Source organism: Alexandromys fortis, unplaced genomic scaffold, assembly GCF_014885135.2.
Source record: "Alexandromys fortis isolate MF-2015 unplaced genomic scaffold, M_Fortis_MF-2015_v1.1 scaffold_6, whole genome shotgun sequence".
Classification (NCBI taxonomy): domain Eukaryota; kingdom Metazoa; phylum Chordata; class Mammalia; order Rodentia; family Cricetidae; genus Alexandromys; species Alexandromys fortis.
In genome coordinates this window covers 18,566,222-18,583,448 of record NW_026067902.1, presented here as the reverse complement: position 1 = coordinate 18,583,448, position 17,227 = coordinate 18,566,222, and the positions used below count along the sequence as shown (strand labels likewise).

Sequence of the window (17,227 nt, the reverse complement as noted above, 5' to 3'; positions counted from 1 at the left end):
GCTTACCCCAGTCAGAATGCAGTCATCAAGAAAACGAGTGACAACAAACGCTGGCAAGAGCAAGAACAAAAGGGAGACTTTATGCACTGAGGAGTGAATGCCAAGTCCAGCCACATTTCTCAAAAACCTTTACACTCGACCTTCCACAGGACCCAGCTTCACCACTCCTGGGTATGGGGCCTCACGTCACATCCTCGAGACATTTGCATACCAGTGTCTACTGCAGCACCATTCACAACAATGCAGCTGTCTGGCAAAAGAGGAAGGAGAAGCAAACCTGTCCAGAGGACTAAGGGGACCAGTGTGGGGGGGGGGGTGAGGAAAGGGAACGCAGAGAATGAAAGGGGCAATAGACTCAGCATACAAGATATACATGAGCTTGAAAAACTAGCATTCTAAAGTGGGATTTAGAATTTAATTACAGAATTTGCACACACAGAATAAAAGTTGTTTTTCAAAACAGCCACCATGGGCTTGAGAAATAACTCAGCCCATAAAGTGTTGCACGGCAAGCACAAAGATCAAACCGGTCTGATCCCTAAAACCCACGAAGAAAGGCTGGTGTGGTGGTACCTGCTTGCCTCTCAGCCCTATGGAGGGCTGTCCTGAGGCCTCTAGCTTCCACACGTACACACACCAGTGCATGTGAACCTGCGCACGCACACATGCACATACATAAAAGCGGCCACCAGAAGTAATTAACATGATCGCTGCTTCTCATTCAGAGACAGTCTAGACCCGCAAGACCATCTAGAAATCAAGCTTACCATTACAGCATCAAGGCCTCTTTAAATTAACACTGTTCAGTCTAATGCCCAGGTTAGGTCCAGAGATGTATGGTCATTTCTGGAAATCAAATCCACTCCCTACAGATAATACAAACTATCACAGAAACCACATGCGTCAGTCTATGCCTGTAATACCAGCACTTGGAGGGTGAGGTGGGCAGACCGCCACACCAGCACAGGTTACACAGCCTTGTCTCAAAAATTAAAGGGGGAAAAAAATCACTAGCAATGGGAGAGAAAAATGGAGCAAGACACACTGCTGCTTTGCTGGGAACAACAGTCCACATGAACACAAAGGAGAGCGGCTGCAAACAGCAGAATGCGATTTGTGTCCCCCCAGACCCCAGGGTCGGGAACCTGTTTCCTAGGGTGGTGATACCGAGAAGTGAGTGAAGTGAGTGTGGACCTTCAAGAGTGTGGCTTACTGGAAGGTGTTCGGGTCACTAGGAACAAAAGGCATTCGTGAGAGAGGGCTGTTATCCCTCTTGTCTGCTCATGGTGGGATTAATTGTATGTCCTTGTATTTCTGTTTTTTTTTTGTTGTTGTTGTTGTTGTTTTTGTTTTTCAAGACAGGGTTTCTCTGTGGCTTTAGAGCCTGTCCTGGAACTAGCTCTGTAGACCAGGCTGGTCTCGAACTCACAGAGATCCACCTGCCTCTGCCTCCCGAGTGCTGGGATTAAAGGCGTGCGCCACCATCGCCCGGCCTGTCCTTGTATTTCTGTCTGTTCCAGGTGGTAGCAAAGCCAACGAGTGGCCTTGTCGGGGAGCCTGCTCTACGCCATTTGAACTCTGGATCTCTGAAAATGTGAGGTAAATAAACACCACTTTTTCTAAGCTGTCTGTTGATACAGGGATAAAAAGCTGACTGGCCCATGGCCACAGTAAACAGAAGGCTGCAGCTTGGTTCAGTGTAACAGTGAGGCAGAGTCTGAAGACTTACACTTGTCCACAGAAGTCGCTTCTGAAAGAACCGAGGGGCCCTTTAGTGGCTATAGGCAAAAACTGACTATTACTATATGTTAATGTATGCATGGTCTTTAATTGTTCCAAACCATACAATATCTACTAAACTATTTTATTTCTTCCATTACTTTCTAGAAGACACCATTATAACTGACATTCAGTCTACACTTGAACAGGTAAGCAAAGTAATGTCATTAGTTACATAGATACTCAAACCCCAATCAAAGCCCCCCAGGCTTCCAGCTTACTCTTCATCTATATAAATAGAGATCTAAATACAATATAAATTATAAATACAGGGGGCTGGAGAGATGTCTCAGAGGTTAAGAGCACTAACTGCTCTTCCAGAGGTCCTGAGTTCAATTCCCAGCAACCACATGTGGCTCACAACCATCTGTTTTTTTGGGTTTTGTTTTTTTTTTTTTTTTTTTTTTTTTGGTTTTTCGAGACAGGGTTTCTCTGTGGTTTTGGAGCCTGTCCTGGAACGAGCTCTTGTAGACCAGGCTGGTCTCGAACTTACAGAGATCCGCCTGCCTCAGCCTCCCGAGTGCTGGGATTAAAGGCGTGAGCCACCACGCCCGGCTTCACAACCATCTCTAAGGAGATCTGGTGCCCCCTTCTGGCCTGCAGGTATACATGCAGGCAGAACACTGTATACATAATAAATAAATAAATCTAAAAAAAAAGAAGGAATCTCAGAGTTGTTTTAAAAAAAATTATAAATACAAATATTTGTACCATGGTCAGCTGCTTTAGAAAAGGAGGAAAGCAGTCTGCCTCCCAAATTTAAGGAACAAGACTTACTGCGAGCTGTAGAGCCAATTCAAACTGCTTGTCCTGGAGAAGCTGTTGGATTTGGGTTGCCATGGGAACAGGAATGAGTCTCCAAACAAAATGATTGCTGGACACATAGATAATGTTTGATCTGGAAGCAGAAGAACATTGGTAAGAGGGCATGGGACTTATGATGGTACACGGACCTGGGAGCAAGTGAAGAGAGACGTTCCTTACCCCCCTGAGGTAATGAAGCGGGGCCTTTGCAACTCAATGCTCTGAACCAGGAGCCTCGGCTCGAGCGTTCGGATCTCCACGTACCGGGGCAACACTGCCACAATGTATGGGGGCTGGTGCTCTGCAAGAGAGGACGTGCTGAGCTTGCGTTCTGTCGAAGGCTTTGGGTTAAGGATGGGCTTGGACTCAGATAACATGAAGGTGATGTAAATAGATCTCAAGAAAAAAAATCCTAGGTCAAGCACCAAGACAGGAGGCTCCCTCAGTGCAATCCACAGGAAAGAGGACCATTGCCTGCTTAAGTGATATTAAGAGACATCTCTTTTTTTTTTAAATTTATTTATTATGTGTACAATATTCTGTCTGCGTGTATGCCTGAAGAGGGCACCAGACCTCATTGCAGATGGTTGTGAGCCACCATGTGGTTGCTGGGAATTGAACTCGGGACCTTTGGAAGAGCAGGCAATGCTCTTAACCGCTGAGCCATCTCTCCAGCCCCCAAGAGACATCTCTTGCATAGCAGAGCTACACCGAGCTTTGCTAACATGGCTGGACCAGCTCCACTATATAGACGCTTCCTGTGCCATTTTCCTATCTGTCACAAAGCCAGGTCAGATAAAGGTAGGGTGCAGCTTTCCTGCCAATGCAGCTGCAGAACTGGGCTACAGAACTGCCTTGCATTCCCCAGAGAGAACAGGAGGAAGTTTCTTTTTTCCCTTCCTTACACTGGCTAAGGTTCCTGCTTAAGATTTTCAGAGAAAGAAATACAAACCCCACTTAATGCCTGCTACAGCTGGAACATTCCCGTCTTTTCAAACACCGATACACTGACACTTAATCCCCAATGCACTGGTATTGGGAGGCAAGGCCTAAGGAAGGGGAGAGACCACAGGTACGCACTACCACCCTGACTTCTTCCTTGACTTTGTTAAAAGAACATTTACCAAATCCACTCTTTCCTTTCTGTACTTTGTAGCAGGAATGGGACAATCCAGCTAGCTTAGTGTACTGGGTGAAGCAAAAGAATCTATAAGTGTGCTAAAGTTAGTATGCAAAAAAATCTAAATTCCTTGCCATGAAAGCCTTCCTCTGGGAGGCTGTGTGATGAGGGAAATTTAACATGAAGGCAGGCAACAGAAAGAATATTTTTGAAAGAGCCATAAAAACTTAGAACTTCTAAGATGGAATAAAGAAAAGCTTTGCTTCATACTGAATTCTGAAATAAATTTACTGCTTGTACACAACATTAAACCTAACTGCAGAAACTTAAACATGAGTACTGCAGGCAGGTGTGATTCAATCAGTGGTGCCGTCAATGCAGAAACAAACAGTTCTCACCTCAAAGGGAGGAAGAGAGAGTTTATTCTGGACCTAGGTATGACCATGGCCTAGGAACACAGATCCAGGTATCCCTAAGAAGTGCATTCCACTGTGAATGTGGCTGCATGAGATGTCATTAGTGATAGAACAAAAGAAATCATAAGTAAAAAATCTTTGATTTGGGGCCAAAGGAAGGCAGGTTACAGCAAAGCCGGGGAGCTGTGCTAAAGGCTTCGGGTGTTATCTGGTGATATTCTTAGCTCTGAGACTGGTGAGAGCTTGTGGTCTGCTAAGAACACTCTGTAAAACTGCTGGGTTTAAAGGTTTACTTTATTATTTACTTATGTGTCTACGTGTGTGGGTGTGCTCACAGAAACCCAAGGAAGGTGCTGGATCCCTTGGCGCTGAAGTTACAGTTAGTTGTGAGTTACTGGACATGAGTGCTGGGAGCCAACAAGTGCTTAGCGGCTGAGCCATTGCTCCAGCACACAATGTTTTACCAAGAAGTTCTTCTACCTAGGACCGTCCCAGCCTCTCAGTCCGTCCCACGGGCCTCTGACAGCTGGCCTTCGCTAGTTCCTCCATGATTCAGACTCCTGGCTGAGCTGGTCAAGCACTGCACAGCATCTCACTGTGGTCAGCTTGTCTCTGCATCTTCAGCCAGTTCCACCCTGTTCTGTCTGCCCAGAATGTAAGGAAACTGTTCTTCAAATCCCAGACTCCCTGCCTGGCCTCGTCCAATCTTCCCTATGCCGGGCATCATCTTCATGTCTAACTGAACAATCAGACTTCATCTCTGCGAACTTCTGAATTCTAACACATCCACAGTGTCTTAGCTCTTCATCTGAAATGCAACCCTTTACTCACGAGCCTCTCTAACTCACTAACCATGTTTGTGTTTCTGACTGCAAGGGAAGTGTAGCAAGCATGCCATATGCTTCCAGAAAATACCACTGCAGAGGAAGGGGAGCCTAAGGATTTAGAAAGACTCCACCGTGAGGGCAGTCTGTCCCTCTAAATTATAAATATCAGAGGGATATGTAAGAAATTTCCAGAAGTAGACTGTTTTCCAAAGGAGCTAATAAACACCATTAACAAGAAGGTGAGAGAAGAGACAGAAGAGTAGAAACGATGGTGGACACCACTTCCTGAAATACATATTTCTTTGTAGATTCTTCCCCCTCTGAAGCAAAACTCAACTTCCAGAAAAGCCTTATCCCTTCTTTAATGTCCCTAAAAGTATTTACTTAAAAGAAGGGGACCGGGGGTGAGCAGCAGAAGGTGGGCAGTCTGCTAGAGCCCCTACAGAACCCATTCTACAGGGATGACACAGCCTGCATCCAAAGGACAAAGCAGCAGCTACTGCTGGCCTCACCCATGGCCACTGGGATGTCTGTCCAGTTGAGCGCGCATTTCTGTGTGCAGACGCCTTCCTCGTTGAGCACCACGGTGAGATCATCCTGACCCACAGCTACTTTTCCATCTGCCAGAGGCGCAACTAAGGGCTCCAGCTGCTTTCCTGTTGGGAAGAGCTCCTTGATGGATCCCTTTCCATCCACCTGCAGGAAGACATGAGGGGAGTCAGCCAGCACTTCCCAGAAAGAGGCATGTACGCAGCCTAGAAAAGCCCGCACAAAACCCAAACCAGAGAAGCCAATAATGTTCCTTGTTTGACTCGAGCGAATATGATTTTCATTGTGACCGTCTTTTCCACAGTGCAAGAGCAGTTTCCAGAATGGAGAAAATCATCTGCCCGGCACCAACCGTGCTACAGTGCAGAGCAGCTGGGGCTTTTACCGATGCGAGGTGCTACAATACAGAACATCACTGCTGGTGGGCATGAAAATGGTACAGCCAGCTTATATACTAGCTTTTCATAGAGCTAAGCACAAACCCACCACAGGTGCCAGCAATACCACCTCTAGGTACTACTGTCCATGGGAAATAAAACTTTACATTTATACAAACTCTCACATACAAACGCTTATAGCAGCTTTCTTCAGAGTTGCTAAAAATGGGGAACAGGTATACCCTTCAGCTGACAAGCGAATAAACAAACTCCAGTCCATTCATGGCACAGAATACTTCGGCTGTGAAAGACAGCAACCACTGACGTACGCACACAGATGAATCGCTAATGTACTATGCTATGTAGATCTCCACTTGATACAATTCTGTTTATTTGACATTCTCCAAAAAACAAAACTTAAGAGACAACGCATCCTTATCAGTGGAGGTCTAGGAGCTGGATGAGAGGCAGCTGGAAGGAAGGTGGCAGGCTTGCTTAGAATTGTCACTGTGGCATTAGTTATATAACCCTAGATATCTGTTAAAACCAAGAGTTATACAACAAAAAGAATAGAATTTAATGTACGTCAGGACATGAGCAATTTTTTTTAATAGCCATGGCCCTAAAGCAAGATTTGCCACCTTCAGAAAATGAAACCTTAAGAAGGTGAAGGGGGCCGAGTCTATAGCTCAGTGGCAATGGTGCTGTGTGACAGAAGCGTCCACAGGAGTCGGAAGGTGAGACACCTGCTCCAGCCTTAGGCCCCGCCTCTCTGCAGACTCCTCTCAGTATGCACATGCCTGGTTTAGAATCCCATCTGCTGAGAGCAGCAACTCCTTCGGGACTCTGAACCCCGAGTGCTGGCAGCAGGAAAACATCCCCAAACTAAACATGCAGAGCAAAAATATCAAAGAGATAAACAATAAGGAGCTAACACTGTGGGGAGAATTAGGAAGGCTTCTAGAACTGCCGGGTCTGGGTTAGCAGACCAGGGAGAAGCCAAGAGATTGCGCTCACTCTATGAGGTGAGGAGCCGCCCATCTCTTCTACCTACAGTAAGCACACGAGGAGGAAAGACAACGCTGTGGCTGTTCACCACTCTGTGGGGGAAAAAAACAAGTTCTAAAGACAGTTTGCATAGCAAGATTTTATTTTTTATATGTATAGTATTTTGCCTGCATATTATGTCTGTGCACCACATATGTGCCTGTGCCCATGGAGGCCAGAAGAGAACATCAGATCCCCTGGAGCTGGAGTTACAACCGGCTCATAGTTGCCCTATGGGTGCTGGAACTAAACCTGGATCCCCTAGAAAAGAAATCAGTGTTCTTAACCACTGAGCCATCTCCAGCCTCCATCCAGCAAGGTATATTCTAAAAACAGGGAAGAATCCCATATAGCAGAAGTACTTATTTTCTTCTCTTTAGGTGCTGGGGAATTAAACAGAAGGTCCCGTCCCTCACCTGCACTGTTTCTGATTTGGGGAGAGAGGGAGTCTGGATGAGCAGCACCCCCATTTCCTCATCGGCATTTCTATAATACACCAATGCAACTTCTGAAATTAGTGGAAAAACTGAAAACAAACACACTAAGAGATTTTAAACTCTAAAATCAGAAATACTTAAGCTAACACTAAAAAAATCCATATGTAATTCTGAATTCTGAGCAGGTGACGCTTGGGAAAAAATACGATGATCGAACAGACAGTAAGCCAGAGCCCTGGGCCTCTCCCAGTCATCAGATCTGCTGGATAATGACGCAGAGAAGGAGCGCTAACTCTGCTCGTCTAAAGCACATAGACACCCGATTTGGGCGAATATTAAGAGCAAAAACACACAAAAACTATGCACACAGACAGGAACTGTACTTAACAAGGTCTCCCGACCTATAGTTCAGAAGTGATGATCATCTGTCAAGGTAAACTCACGATCACCTCCCCAAGGCAAAAACAGAAGGTTTTACCCTGATCAAGTAGTAGTCTCTCTTGAAGCCAACACAGATAGAATTTTCACACCATGCCATGGACTTGGGCACATCAGGAACACTAAAGTCCCCCTAAAAAAGAGAATATGAGTTCAACTGAAAAGATGTTAAGGGGAGTGGACCCAGGCCTTTCTGTTGTTATACTACTTCTAGTCTGCAAAATACCCTACACTCCCAGAATTATATAAATAAAATATAAATCAACTTTGGACTTAATCCCAGCACTCAGGAGGCAGAGGCAAGCAGATCTCTGAGTTCAAGGCCAGTCTGGTGTACAGAGCAAGTTCCAGGACAGCCAGGGCTACACAGAGAAGCCCTGTCTCAAAACAACAGTAACAAAAGAAAACCAACTAACCAACAACATGAATTACCCTAATAAAAATATAAATCACCCAGGAACTGGAAAATACATCTGGAAAAGGTGAGAGCCACCGTAAGATAAAATAATCTTCGGTAATGCTGTGGAATTACGCAGCAGTGGGCACGAGCAGCTCCCAGGGCTCTGCGTCAGTGCATCTGTCTGGGAGAACCTTGTTAGCTCTAAACAGAGACTGCTCTAAACCAGCTACAGCACCAACTCCCACCCCATCCCCACGGCAGGGACAGTGGACTTTACCTGCAGTTCATGGAACTCCCTGTCCTTCCAGAAGTAGAGCTGCAGCTTCTTCCTTACTGCCACACACATCCGCAGCACCTCCTCGCCGGTCTCGGTGTGCTAGGGAGAAACACCCAGGCCAGTGAGCATGCGGTGACTCCAAGGCACAGCGGCAAGCAGACTGGCAACCTCGACTTGAATCTAAACCTGCAAATCCTAGAGCCCCACTGCCAGGGCTGGGTGGAGGAAGGCCAGTCTGTCCATCCTTAGACACACCTGGATGAGGAGCACTTCTTTCAGACGGACATTCTCAATTCAGAAAACAATCCCAGGGTATGTCTTCCATTCTATAACTGGGCCATCCCCTCCTCTGCCCCCTTTTTCCCTTAAACGTTTCTTGCCTGTGGCTGTCGGGGCCAGCATGAGTCGGTGACAGCAGACCCACTTGGAATACTTGGAAAGAATTGGGAAAAGAACCTCTCCAAGCACAGGGCAATTGAGAGTGGAAGTGAGGGGGCTGAGGAGATGGCTCAGAAGTTAAGAGCACTGGCTGTTCTAGAGGTCCTGAGTTCAACCACATAGATAGTGGCTATAACCATCCGTAATGAGATCTGGTGCCCTCTTCTGGCCTGCAGGCATACATGCAGGCAGAGTACTGTGTACTAATCATCTTTAAGAAAAAGAGTGAGAGCCACCAAAAGCTGTCAACAATCCCAGCTGAGAAGTGGCCCAGGAAGTCTGAAGAACAGAAGGATGACGAATTGGCAAAAACAAAGATGTCATTTTTGAACAATGCAAATTCCCTATGACAAAGACTACAGCTGACCAGGTTCATGATAGTGTGAGGCGCTGCTTTCCCCCAGTGGTGGGCATGACAACTGACTGCCTTTACCCCTGGCTAGCTGCCTCCTGACACACTGACACTTGGCAATTTAACTAGCACACAGGGAATGAAAAGCTTGCATCCTCAGACCACATATAATATGACTCAAAGCAAAATACTCTTCTCTGAAGGCTGCTGGGTTTGGATGCCAGAGCCATTCTTCTCATGGAGTGTTAGGAACTTGGGCAGTGCTGGATTCACAAAGCCAAAGTTCACCTCAAACACACTCACCTGGAGGTCACAGGTGAACAATGATGCCCCCTTGGCCTTTGAAACGGTAGTGATTTGTTGAAATGTCAGCAAGTCATGGACATAAATGTTGTTTTCTGTTTGGGAGAAATCACAGTGTCACTAAGTCAATCGCTAACACAATCACCAAGATAAAATCATCAAAAAAAAAAAATTAACTGTGTAACATCTAAAAGAAGTGAACTGCAGACTCTGGCTGAGGATGTACTTCCAGTTTCACTAACAATGGTCCATTCCCGACTCTATCAGTGCAAGCATCTTCTGACCTGCGTATTCTGTTCCTTAAGACTCTGAGATGACTTCAGTTCAGGGGGCTTTCACTTCCTACTGCACTTGAACTCTCAAGTGCGGAAATACGTCAACATTTATTCAGGAAATAGTTTTCTCAGCTACACAAGCTAGCAAGCTCCTATTAGAAAAAAAAAAAAAAACAAAGACTCCCTGGATCCTGTACAAACCATGGCAAGATTTCTGCTTCAGCAAAACTAGAAAAGTCTCCCATGAACCACTCAGTTCCAAGTCACCAATCAGTGCCAAACCAGGACAGACCAACCCTGTATTCCTCTCCTGTTCGTATAACCTTTCACAAAGCTTAACTAGGCACAGGAGGAGACTAAGACAATGAACAACAGCACAATTACAGACACAACAGCAACAGCACAGGGGTGCCGTCTCTCTCAGAATATCTCACTGCCGTCTTTGCTTCAAGCCCATGGTTGACACAGGTAACCAAAACTGCAGAAAGTAAACCTGTGGGCAGAAGGATCACCACAACATCTAAACTGACCTTTCAGCTAGCTCCTATGGTGGAGATTTAGTGCTTAAATGTTTAGCTGTGGACCAGAAACTAAAGTTATAATGATTCTGTCATTCAGGCCTTGGGCTAAATAGTCCAGGATGTGAGGTAAGTGTCTAGGCTTCAGCCTCTCTGGCTGCCTCCTGCAAAACCATGACGCTGCAGGTGAGGGCTCTAACAGTCTGGCTCCAGCTGCCTCTTGCTGGATAGCTTGTCATCTTCATCACATGTCCTAAGTCAGGCCACAAGGAACACCTATTGCCACATGACAGCCTTGCTTAAGTTGCTCCTGCCACAAAGGTTCTGCCTACCTCTCTCTTCCTATGGAAACTGTATCAGTCCTTCCTATTCCCCGGATCCCACAGCACTGTCGACGTTTCTATGACCATTACTTCCTAAATTCTGGCCATGATAATGAGAATATAATCAAAGGTAGACGCAATGTCTCCTTGATTTCTGTACTTCTAATGTCTATGTCAGACTTGCATAGGTTATGGTATATAGATATATGATCCCTGGATAGATTATTACTTGTTGATCACTGAACAGAGAATCTTGAAGAATAGAGTTCAAATTCATGACAGATGTCACCTTCATTACCCATATGCCCTGCTGTATCTGGTTAAAAGGTACCAGCTCATTGTTAAATACTATCAAATTAACACAGAAAATACAAACATAGCCCCTTTTCTTACCTAACAAGCTGACTAGAATCTTAAACTGGGAAACCACATGGATCTGGAAAATAGCAAATCATCACACACAATTAAACATTTCCGGTAAGGTTTACTGAAAGTTCACTTAACAAGACTAAACCAGACTAAAGGGCCTGTACTGGTGACAGAAACCTGACTCATTTTTCTGTGTAACCATGGTCTCTGCTTGTGAAAGAGGATTCAGGTGCATGACCACAGGCTGAGTCCCTATATAAAGAGGGCAGAAAGAAGAGGATTCAAATGAAGTAACATCAACAAGTTCCACCTTTGGCTAGGGCTTGAGTGTGTCCCTCAATAGCTAAAGCCTCTGTTGGGGGCCTGATCTCCACTGTGGTGACATTAAGGAGTAAGGTCTGGTGGGAAGTCTATGGGTCACTTGGGATATATAATTAGAAGAGAGCCAATTAGTGCTCATGGGATTCTTCAATTAGTTCTCAAGAGAGGTCAGGCTGTTGAACAGGTCAGACTCTTCCTGAATCACTCCGGCTTCCTGTGGGACAGCATGACCTTCCCTTGTCATGTGTGTCCTGTCATGAGGCTTTCAGCGTGGCTGAGATGCTGGCAGCACTGTGTTCTTAGACTTCTAGAACTGTGAGCTCGATCTTGGCTCTTCCTAAAGTAGCCTGCTTCGGTTATTGCATTACAGCGCTGAAAACCAGACTAACACAGCAGGGCTTCATGGAGTCAAATAATACAGCAACGAGCAAGGCCACTTACCTGCTGGATCTTTTTGGAAAAGTTCTTATTGGACTTCTCTAGTGTTACCTCAAACCTGTTACAACCTGTAGAAAACAAACAGACCTCTGTAGTTCCAAACACAGGGACACATATGAAACAAAACACGGCGTCATGTGCACTCCTAATAAACCTTTAAATTACCTAAAGGACTACAAGCCAGAGGTCTAAAACAGGCGGCTCTCTTTCCTGAGCACAGTAGGCGGCTTTCAACCCCAGGGTTACGGCGGAGGGTCTCATGCACCTTTACCATCAGCAGGAAAGATCACAAGGTGTTTACCAAAGCAGCCAGGTACCCGGAGTCTGAAGATCTTACTCTACAAAATACTCTGGCCAAGTGTTTCTCAAAAAGAGGGTAGAGTTGTAGTCACCTGAGAGCCCCAGCCATGAGACTCAGGCCAAAGTCTACTTCCACCTAGACAGAACTACCTCCCGGCAGCCGCCCTGCATCCTGCATCCTGCAGACAGAGCAAACAGCACCATCTCCAAGCCCGAGCAGGGGATGCATCTACACTTACTGCCACTTTCAGGTGAGGCTACACCTGCTGCCACTGTTGCAAAAAAGGGGAAGAAAATCAACACCATAAAGACACAGGAGCCGGATCTTGCTGGGGAAGCAAGCACATTCAGCTACAGGAGTTACCAGATCAAAACCGAGCAATTACATCATAAACAGCTACCACGAGGCAGTGACTAGCCTCGTGGGACAATGTGTGGGACTGATTTCAATCTACATTGTATATCATCCCACAGCTAACCCCAAGGAGCTGGCACTATTACCCCAGTGTTGTCCAAGGAAAAGTTTACTTTGTAGCCTGCGGTGGCCTAGCTTTTACTGTAAAGGCCAGGCTGGTCTTGAATTTACTGCAATCCTCCTGCCTCAGCCTCCTGAATGATGGGATTAAGGGCATGAACTGCCACACGGGTTTTTACCTTTTCCTCATTTTCTTTTATTCCTGGGGCGGGAGTTAGTTCTCCCCTTACCCAGGTTCCAGGCCTTGAATCTGGGTCGTCAGCCAAGCCCTTCACCACTGGAGCGCCTCACTAGACCCTCACTGATGGGTTTGTTTGTTTATTTTGAGACAGGGTCTGGAGCTCTTGTCCTTTTGTTTCCGCCTCCAAAGGTGCTGGGATTATAGGTATGTGGCACTACGGCAGGTCCCAAAGTCATATTTGAGGTGTCGGATGGGAACAGTAGCTAGGGGCACAGCCAGTGTTGGGCAAACATCTGTTCTCACAAAGACACAGCTGGAAAATAGCAGTATTATCTGCAACTTGATTTTCACTGTAGATAATAGACTTGACAAAGGGAGTTTCTGAGATCGAGGACTCACCCTCAGACATATCAGTGTGCTGTTTATTCTGCTACAGCGGGAGCACACTGGTCTGCCTGATGCATTGGATGGCCCTTTGCATGCATGATTTGAAACTTCAACTGGAAGTTTCAAAACTAGCATCTGGAAAAATAGTTTCACAAGTCACAAATTTTCCAAATGATAGCATATTGCATTCTAGAATATTTAACACCACAATCACTGCTGTCATCCCAAACACCAATGGAAAAATCTTTAAGGCTAAGCCCTCAGGGTCTCCAGAGCTGGGCCAGGCCTGGTTCCTGACTTCACAGTGGCTGCTATCCAGAGCCAGGTGCTCACTGGCCATTCCTGTTGTGAACTGTGGAGCTTGAGGCTATGGCCAAAGCACCTCTGGGTCAAGGGAGAGCTGGAAGAGGAGTCCCTGGACGTCTGGACATCTGCGGAGAGGTTCTTATAACTCTTACTATCGTTACTTCAAACGACAGTCGATGGGAAGCCGGTTCGCTCTAAGAAGGGAGGTGGTGGCATCTGAACGCCAAGAGCAGGTTCCAGAAGCTGGTGAGCACCATCAAAGCCACGCTGCCTCAGTCTCGAGAACCCTGAGACTTCCTGGCTACCCTTGACAGCCACCTAAGGACCGGAAGGACTGAAATGTCTCACAGACCCATCTTTCCTGGATGTTCCTGTGGCCGCCTGTGGTCTTGCCTTTGCATGGGGGGGGGGGAGGGGGATATCTGCCTGGAATCCACCTTTGCACCCACCCCACCCTGCCCCCTCCTACTCTAACCTACCTCTTCTGAAATCCCCATGTCTCCCATCGGCCCTCGTGCGTCACTTCCCCTTCTCTAGTGGAAGGTGCAAGTGTGCAGGGAAGAGGAAACTCAGCAACACTAGCAATGCTTTCTAGTCGAAGAAATGTTGGATAAGTTAAAAAAAAAAAAAGGTCTGAGAAGGCAGCAAGCTTATGGGGTAGGCACTGACTGGCCACACTTTCCCTTTCTGTTGTAACTTAACAAATACTGCCAGTGTGTTCCTCTGAAGCGAGTTCTTAGAAAAGAAAGAAAGAAAGAAAGAAAGAAATTAGGGAGGGAGGGAGGGAGGGAGGGAGGGAAAAAGGAGGAGAGAGAGAGAACAGTTGGGTGTAGTGAGTGGCCCATACCTTTAATCCCAGCATTCAGGAGGCAGTCAGGCGGATCTCTGTGAGTTCGAGGCCAGCCTGGTCTACACAGTGAGTTCAGTACAGCCAGGGCTACATAGTGAGACCCTGTCTTGAAAAACAAACAAAAAGCCAAGAACTTTACTCAATATCCCAAGGGGGTCTGAAAAACTAGTCTTTCAGGCAAAACTAATGTACCATGAGAAAAAAAAGAAACCAGTTCATCTCATAACAACATAAAAAACACCTTTCCCTGAGATAGCCATGGGTCTGCATACCTAAAACTAACTACGGAGGCCAGGATAGCCTTGAATTTGAAACAATCCTCCTGCCTCAGCTTTCTACATCATGGGATTAAAGGCACCAAGTCACTACACTTGGTCTGGAAAGTTGTTTTTATTTTGTTTGACAAGGCCCCACACTGCAGCCCAGGTGCCCTCAGTGCCATGGCAGTCTTCTTGCCTCCGCTCCAAAGTGCTATTATAACAGCTGTGAGCCACCGTGCCTTGCTGATTCTTTATTTTGTTTTGTTTTTTGTAGTGTTCTGCATTGACCTTAACCAAAAGGCTGAGAAGCAATTATTTAGTTTTCTGCTCCCCCATTAAATCTGAACCCACGGCATATGGCCAGAAAACAACGCTTAAATGTTTTAGATAGTTCAAGGTAAGCTTACTATTTAAATCAATAACTACATCTGTCAAAGAATAAAAACATTCTGGCTTTGAGAACTCCAACTTTAAAGCGAGGATGAGCAAAGAACTACCCACAGGGTCCTCCGTGTGCAGCGCGGTCCTGTTCACTCACGGACACACTACCTATGGCTGCTTTCCGCTTACAGGGGCATTAAACTCAGGGCAAATTTTATGATCCTTAAAACCTAACTTGGACTTTTTTTCTACTTGAAGGTTTACATTTTTTTGTTTGTTTGTTTTGTTTTCCGAGATGGCTGTCGGGAACTCTCTTAGTAGACCATCCCACTGGCCTTGAACTCAAGAGTTCTGCCTGCCTTTACCTCACTAGGGATTAAAGGTGTCTGCTGCCACCGCCCAGCTTGAACACCCAGAAGCAGGTGTTGGATTCCCTGGAGAGGCCCAATGTGGGTCCTGGGAACTAAACTTGGGTCCTCAGCAAGAGCAATACGCACTCTTAACCACTGGGCCATCTCTCTAGCACACAAAATGGACTTTTGCTGGTTTTTAAAGATTTAGTTTTACTTACATGTGCATGTTTGCTTCCGTGTGTGTATATATGGGCATCTGTGGAGGCCAGAAAGGGCACCAGATACCCCGGAACCGGAGTTACAGGAAGTTTTGAGCCAATAAAGGTATTGGAAACCAAATTCGGGTCCTCTGGAAGAGCAAATGTTCTTAACTGCTATTCCAACTTCCTTACCTTATTTGGACTTTTGGGAGAAGCTTGATGACCCCTGACTTAAAGAAAGTAACGCAGAAATGAGATAAACTCTCTATTTTAGTCTCGGGTTTCTCCTCTTACCTTTCATAGAACCTGATCTTTATTTTATTTTATTTTTTGAGACCAACTCACTGTGTAGTCAAGCAAAGCTGGCCATGAACTCATGGACGATTCTCCTGTCTCAGCCTCCCGAGTGCTGCAATTACAGGTGTGAGCCACCACACCTGACCTTTTTAATTTTCTTATTATGAGACAGGGTCTTGTTATACAGCTCAGGCTGACCTTAAACTCGTGATCCTTCTGTCTCATTCTCCTGAGTATTATGAGTAAGCACCATGACCACTGGCCCTTTTTTTTCTCTATTGCCACAGATTTTTTTTTCCCTCCACGTTATGAGACCCCTTTCCAGATTCCAAAAAGGCTCCTATTTCTACTCTCACCTGAAATTACTAAGGAAATACATCAGGCTGAAAACTGTAATTTCTGGGGCTAGAGAGATAGCTATGGATAAGAGCACTTGCTACTCTTGCAGAGGACTTGAGTTTGGCTCACAAGGCACGAGCTCTACCCGTTGGGCTCTCTCTCCAGCCTCCCAAACATCCATTTTCCATAAAGGAGTACAGACGTAAAACCAGAACAAAGGGGGAATCTTTAACAGAACACATTTCAGACACTTTAGTTATTATTCTACATCACCACTGACAAAGTCACAACGAGAGCTGTCTAAAGTCCTCCCGAGCCTACTGCTGCTTTACCTGCTCTCAACAGCTTTGCCGAAGTTTACAAAAGAGAATGCTGGCACTGGAAGGACTCAGCCAGTCATGTGGCCAAAAAGGAAAACTAGGCTCAAACCTAGATTGCCTTCTTCACAGGTGGCCTAGCCTCATAAGTTGGTGCCATCCACATCAATGGCCACTGTTCTTTACGATTTTTTCTTTCTTTTTGCCTACAACTATATAACATTTATACAGAAACATTTCTTATTCGGTAGTGAATCTCCTAGATAAGAATCTCCTAGGTATTATTCAGCTCCACCCACCAGAGGAAAAGATCCCAGGAGATTCTCAATGTTTCTCCCTTTCCCCACAGTCCTCCCTCCAATCACCCCCTAACTGGCCTGAGACTCTCTGTTTCCACAGTTGCACACTAGCTGTAAAGCTTTCCTGTGCATCGTCTGGGTTCGAGACACTTACCCGCATCCTTCCGAATCCTGTAGAGAAGAAGATGTCCTTGTTTGGTTCCAACAAGAAGCCATTCCTCTAGAAAAGAGCCCAGAGAAAGTTCATTGGCTTTTGTGAAAACCCTATTTCTTTACCTTGGGTCTGAGGAGGCTGGAGCTGTGGCTTGGTAGTAGAGTTCCTGCCTGGTGTGAGACATAAACTCAGCTTTCAATTCTCAGTGTGTGTGTGGGGGGGGGGGGGGGGGGAGACACAGTGGAAGGGGCCAAAAAGGAGGAGGAAGAAAAAGACGGTTGTTGGAAACAATCAAAAATGATTTATTTTGCCAGGCATGT

The 17,227-nt window shown here is 45.9% G+C and overlaps 1 protein-coding gene across 1 annotated transcript in view; it reads right to left on the bottom strand.

Annotated features, from left to right (window-relative positions):
* Vps39 (VPS39 subunit of HOPS complex) overlaps nt 1-17,227 on the bottom strand; it is a 40,276-nt gene that overhangs the window by 18,868 nt on the left and 4,181 nt on the right. The window contains exons 2-10 of the mRNA XM_050134173.1: nt 16,908-16,973; nt 11,812-11,876; nt 11,074-11,116; nt 9,565-9,659; nt 8,472-8,570; nt 7,835-7,927; nt 5,459-5,642; nt 2,764-2,884; nt 2,557-2,677 (exon numbers count right to left, since the gene is read on the bottom strand). Coding sequence (XP_049990130.1) covers nt 2,557-2,677; nt 2,764-2,884; nt 5,459-5,642; nt 7,835-7,927; nt 8,472-8,570; nt 9,565-9,659; nt 11,074-11,116; nt 11,812-11,876; nt 16,908-16,973 — 887 coding nt within the window. The remainder of the gene's footprint in view (nt 1-2,556; nt 2,678-2,763; nt 2,885-5,458; nt 5,643-7,834; nt 7,928-8,471; nt 8,571-9,564; nt 9,660-11,073; nt 11,117-11,811; nt 11,877-16,907; nt 16,974-17,227) is intronic.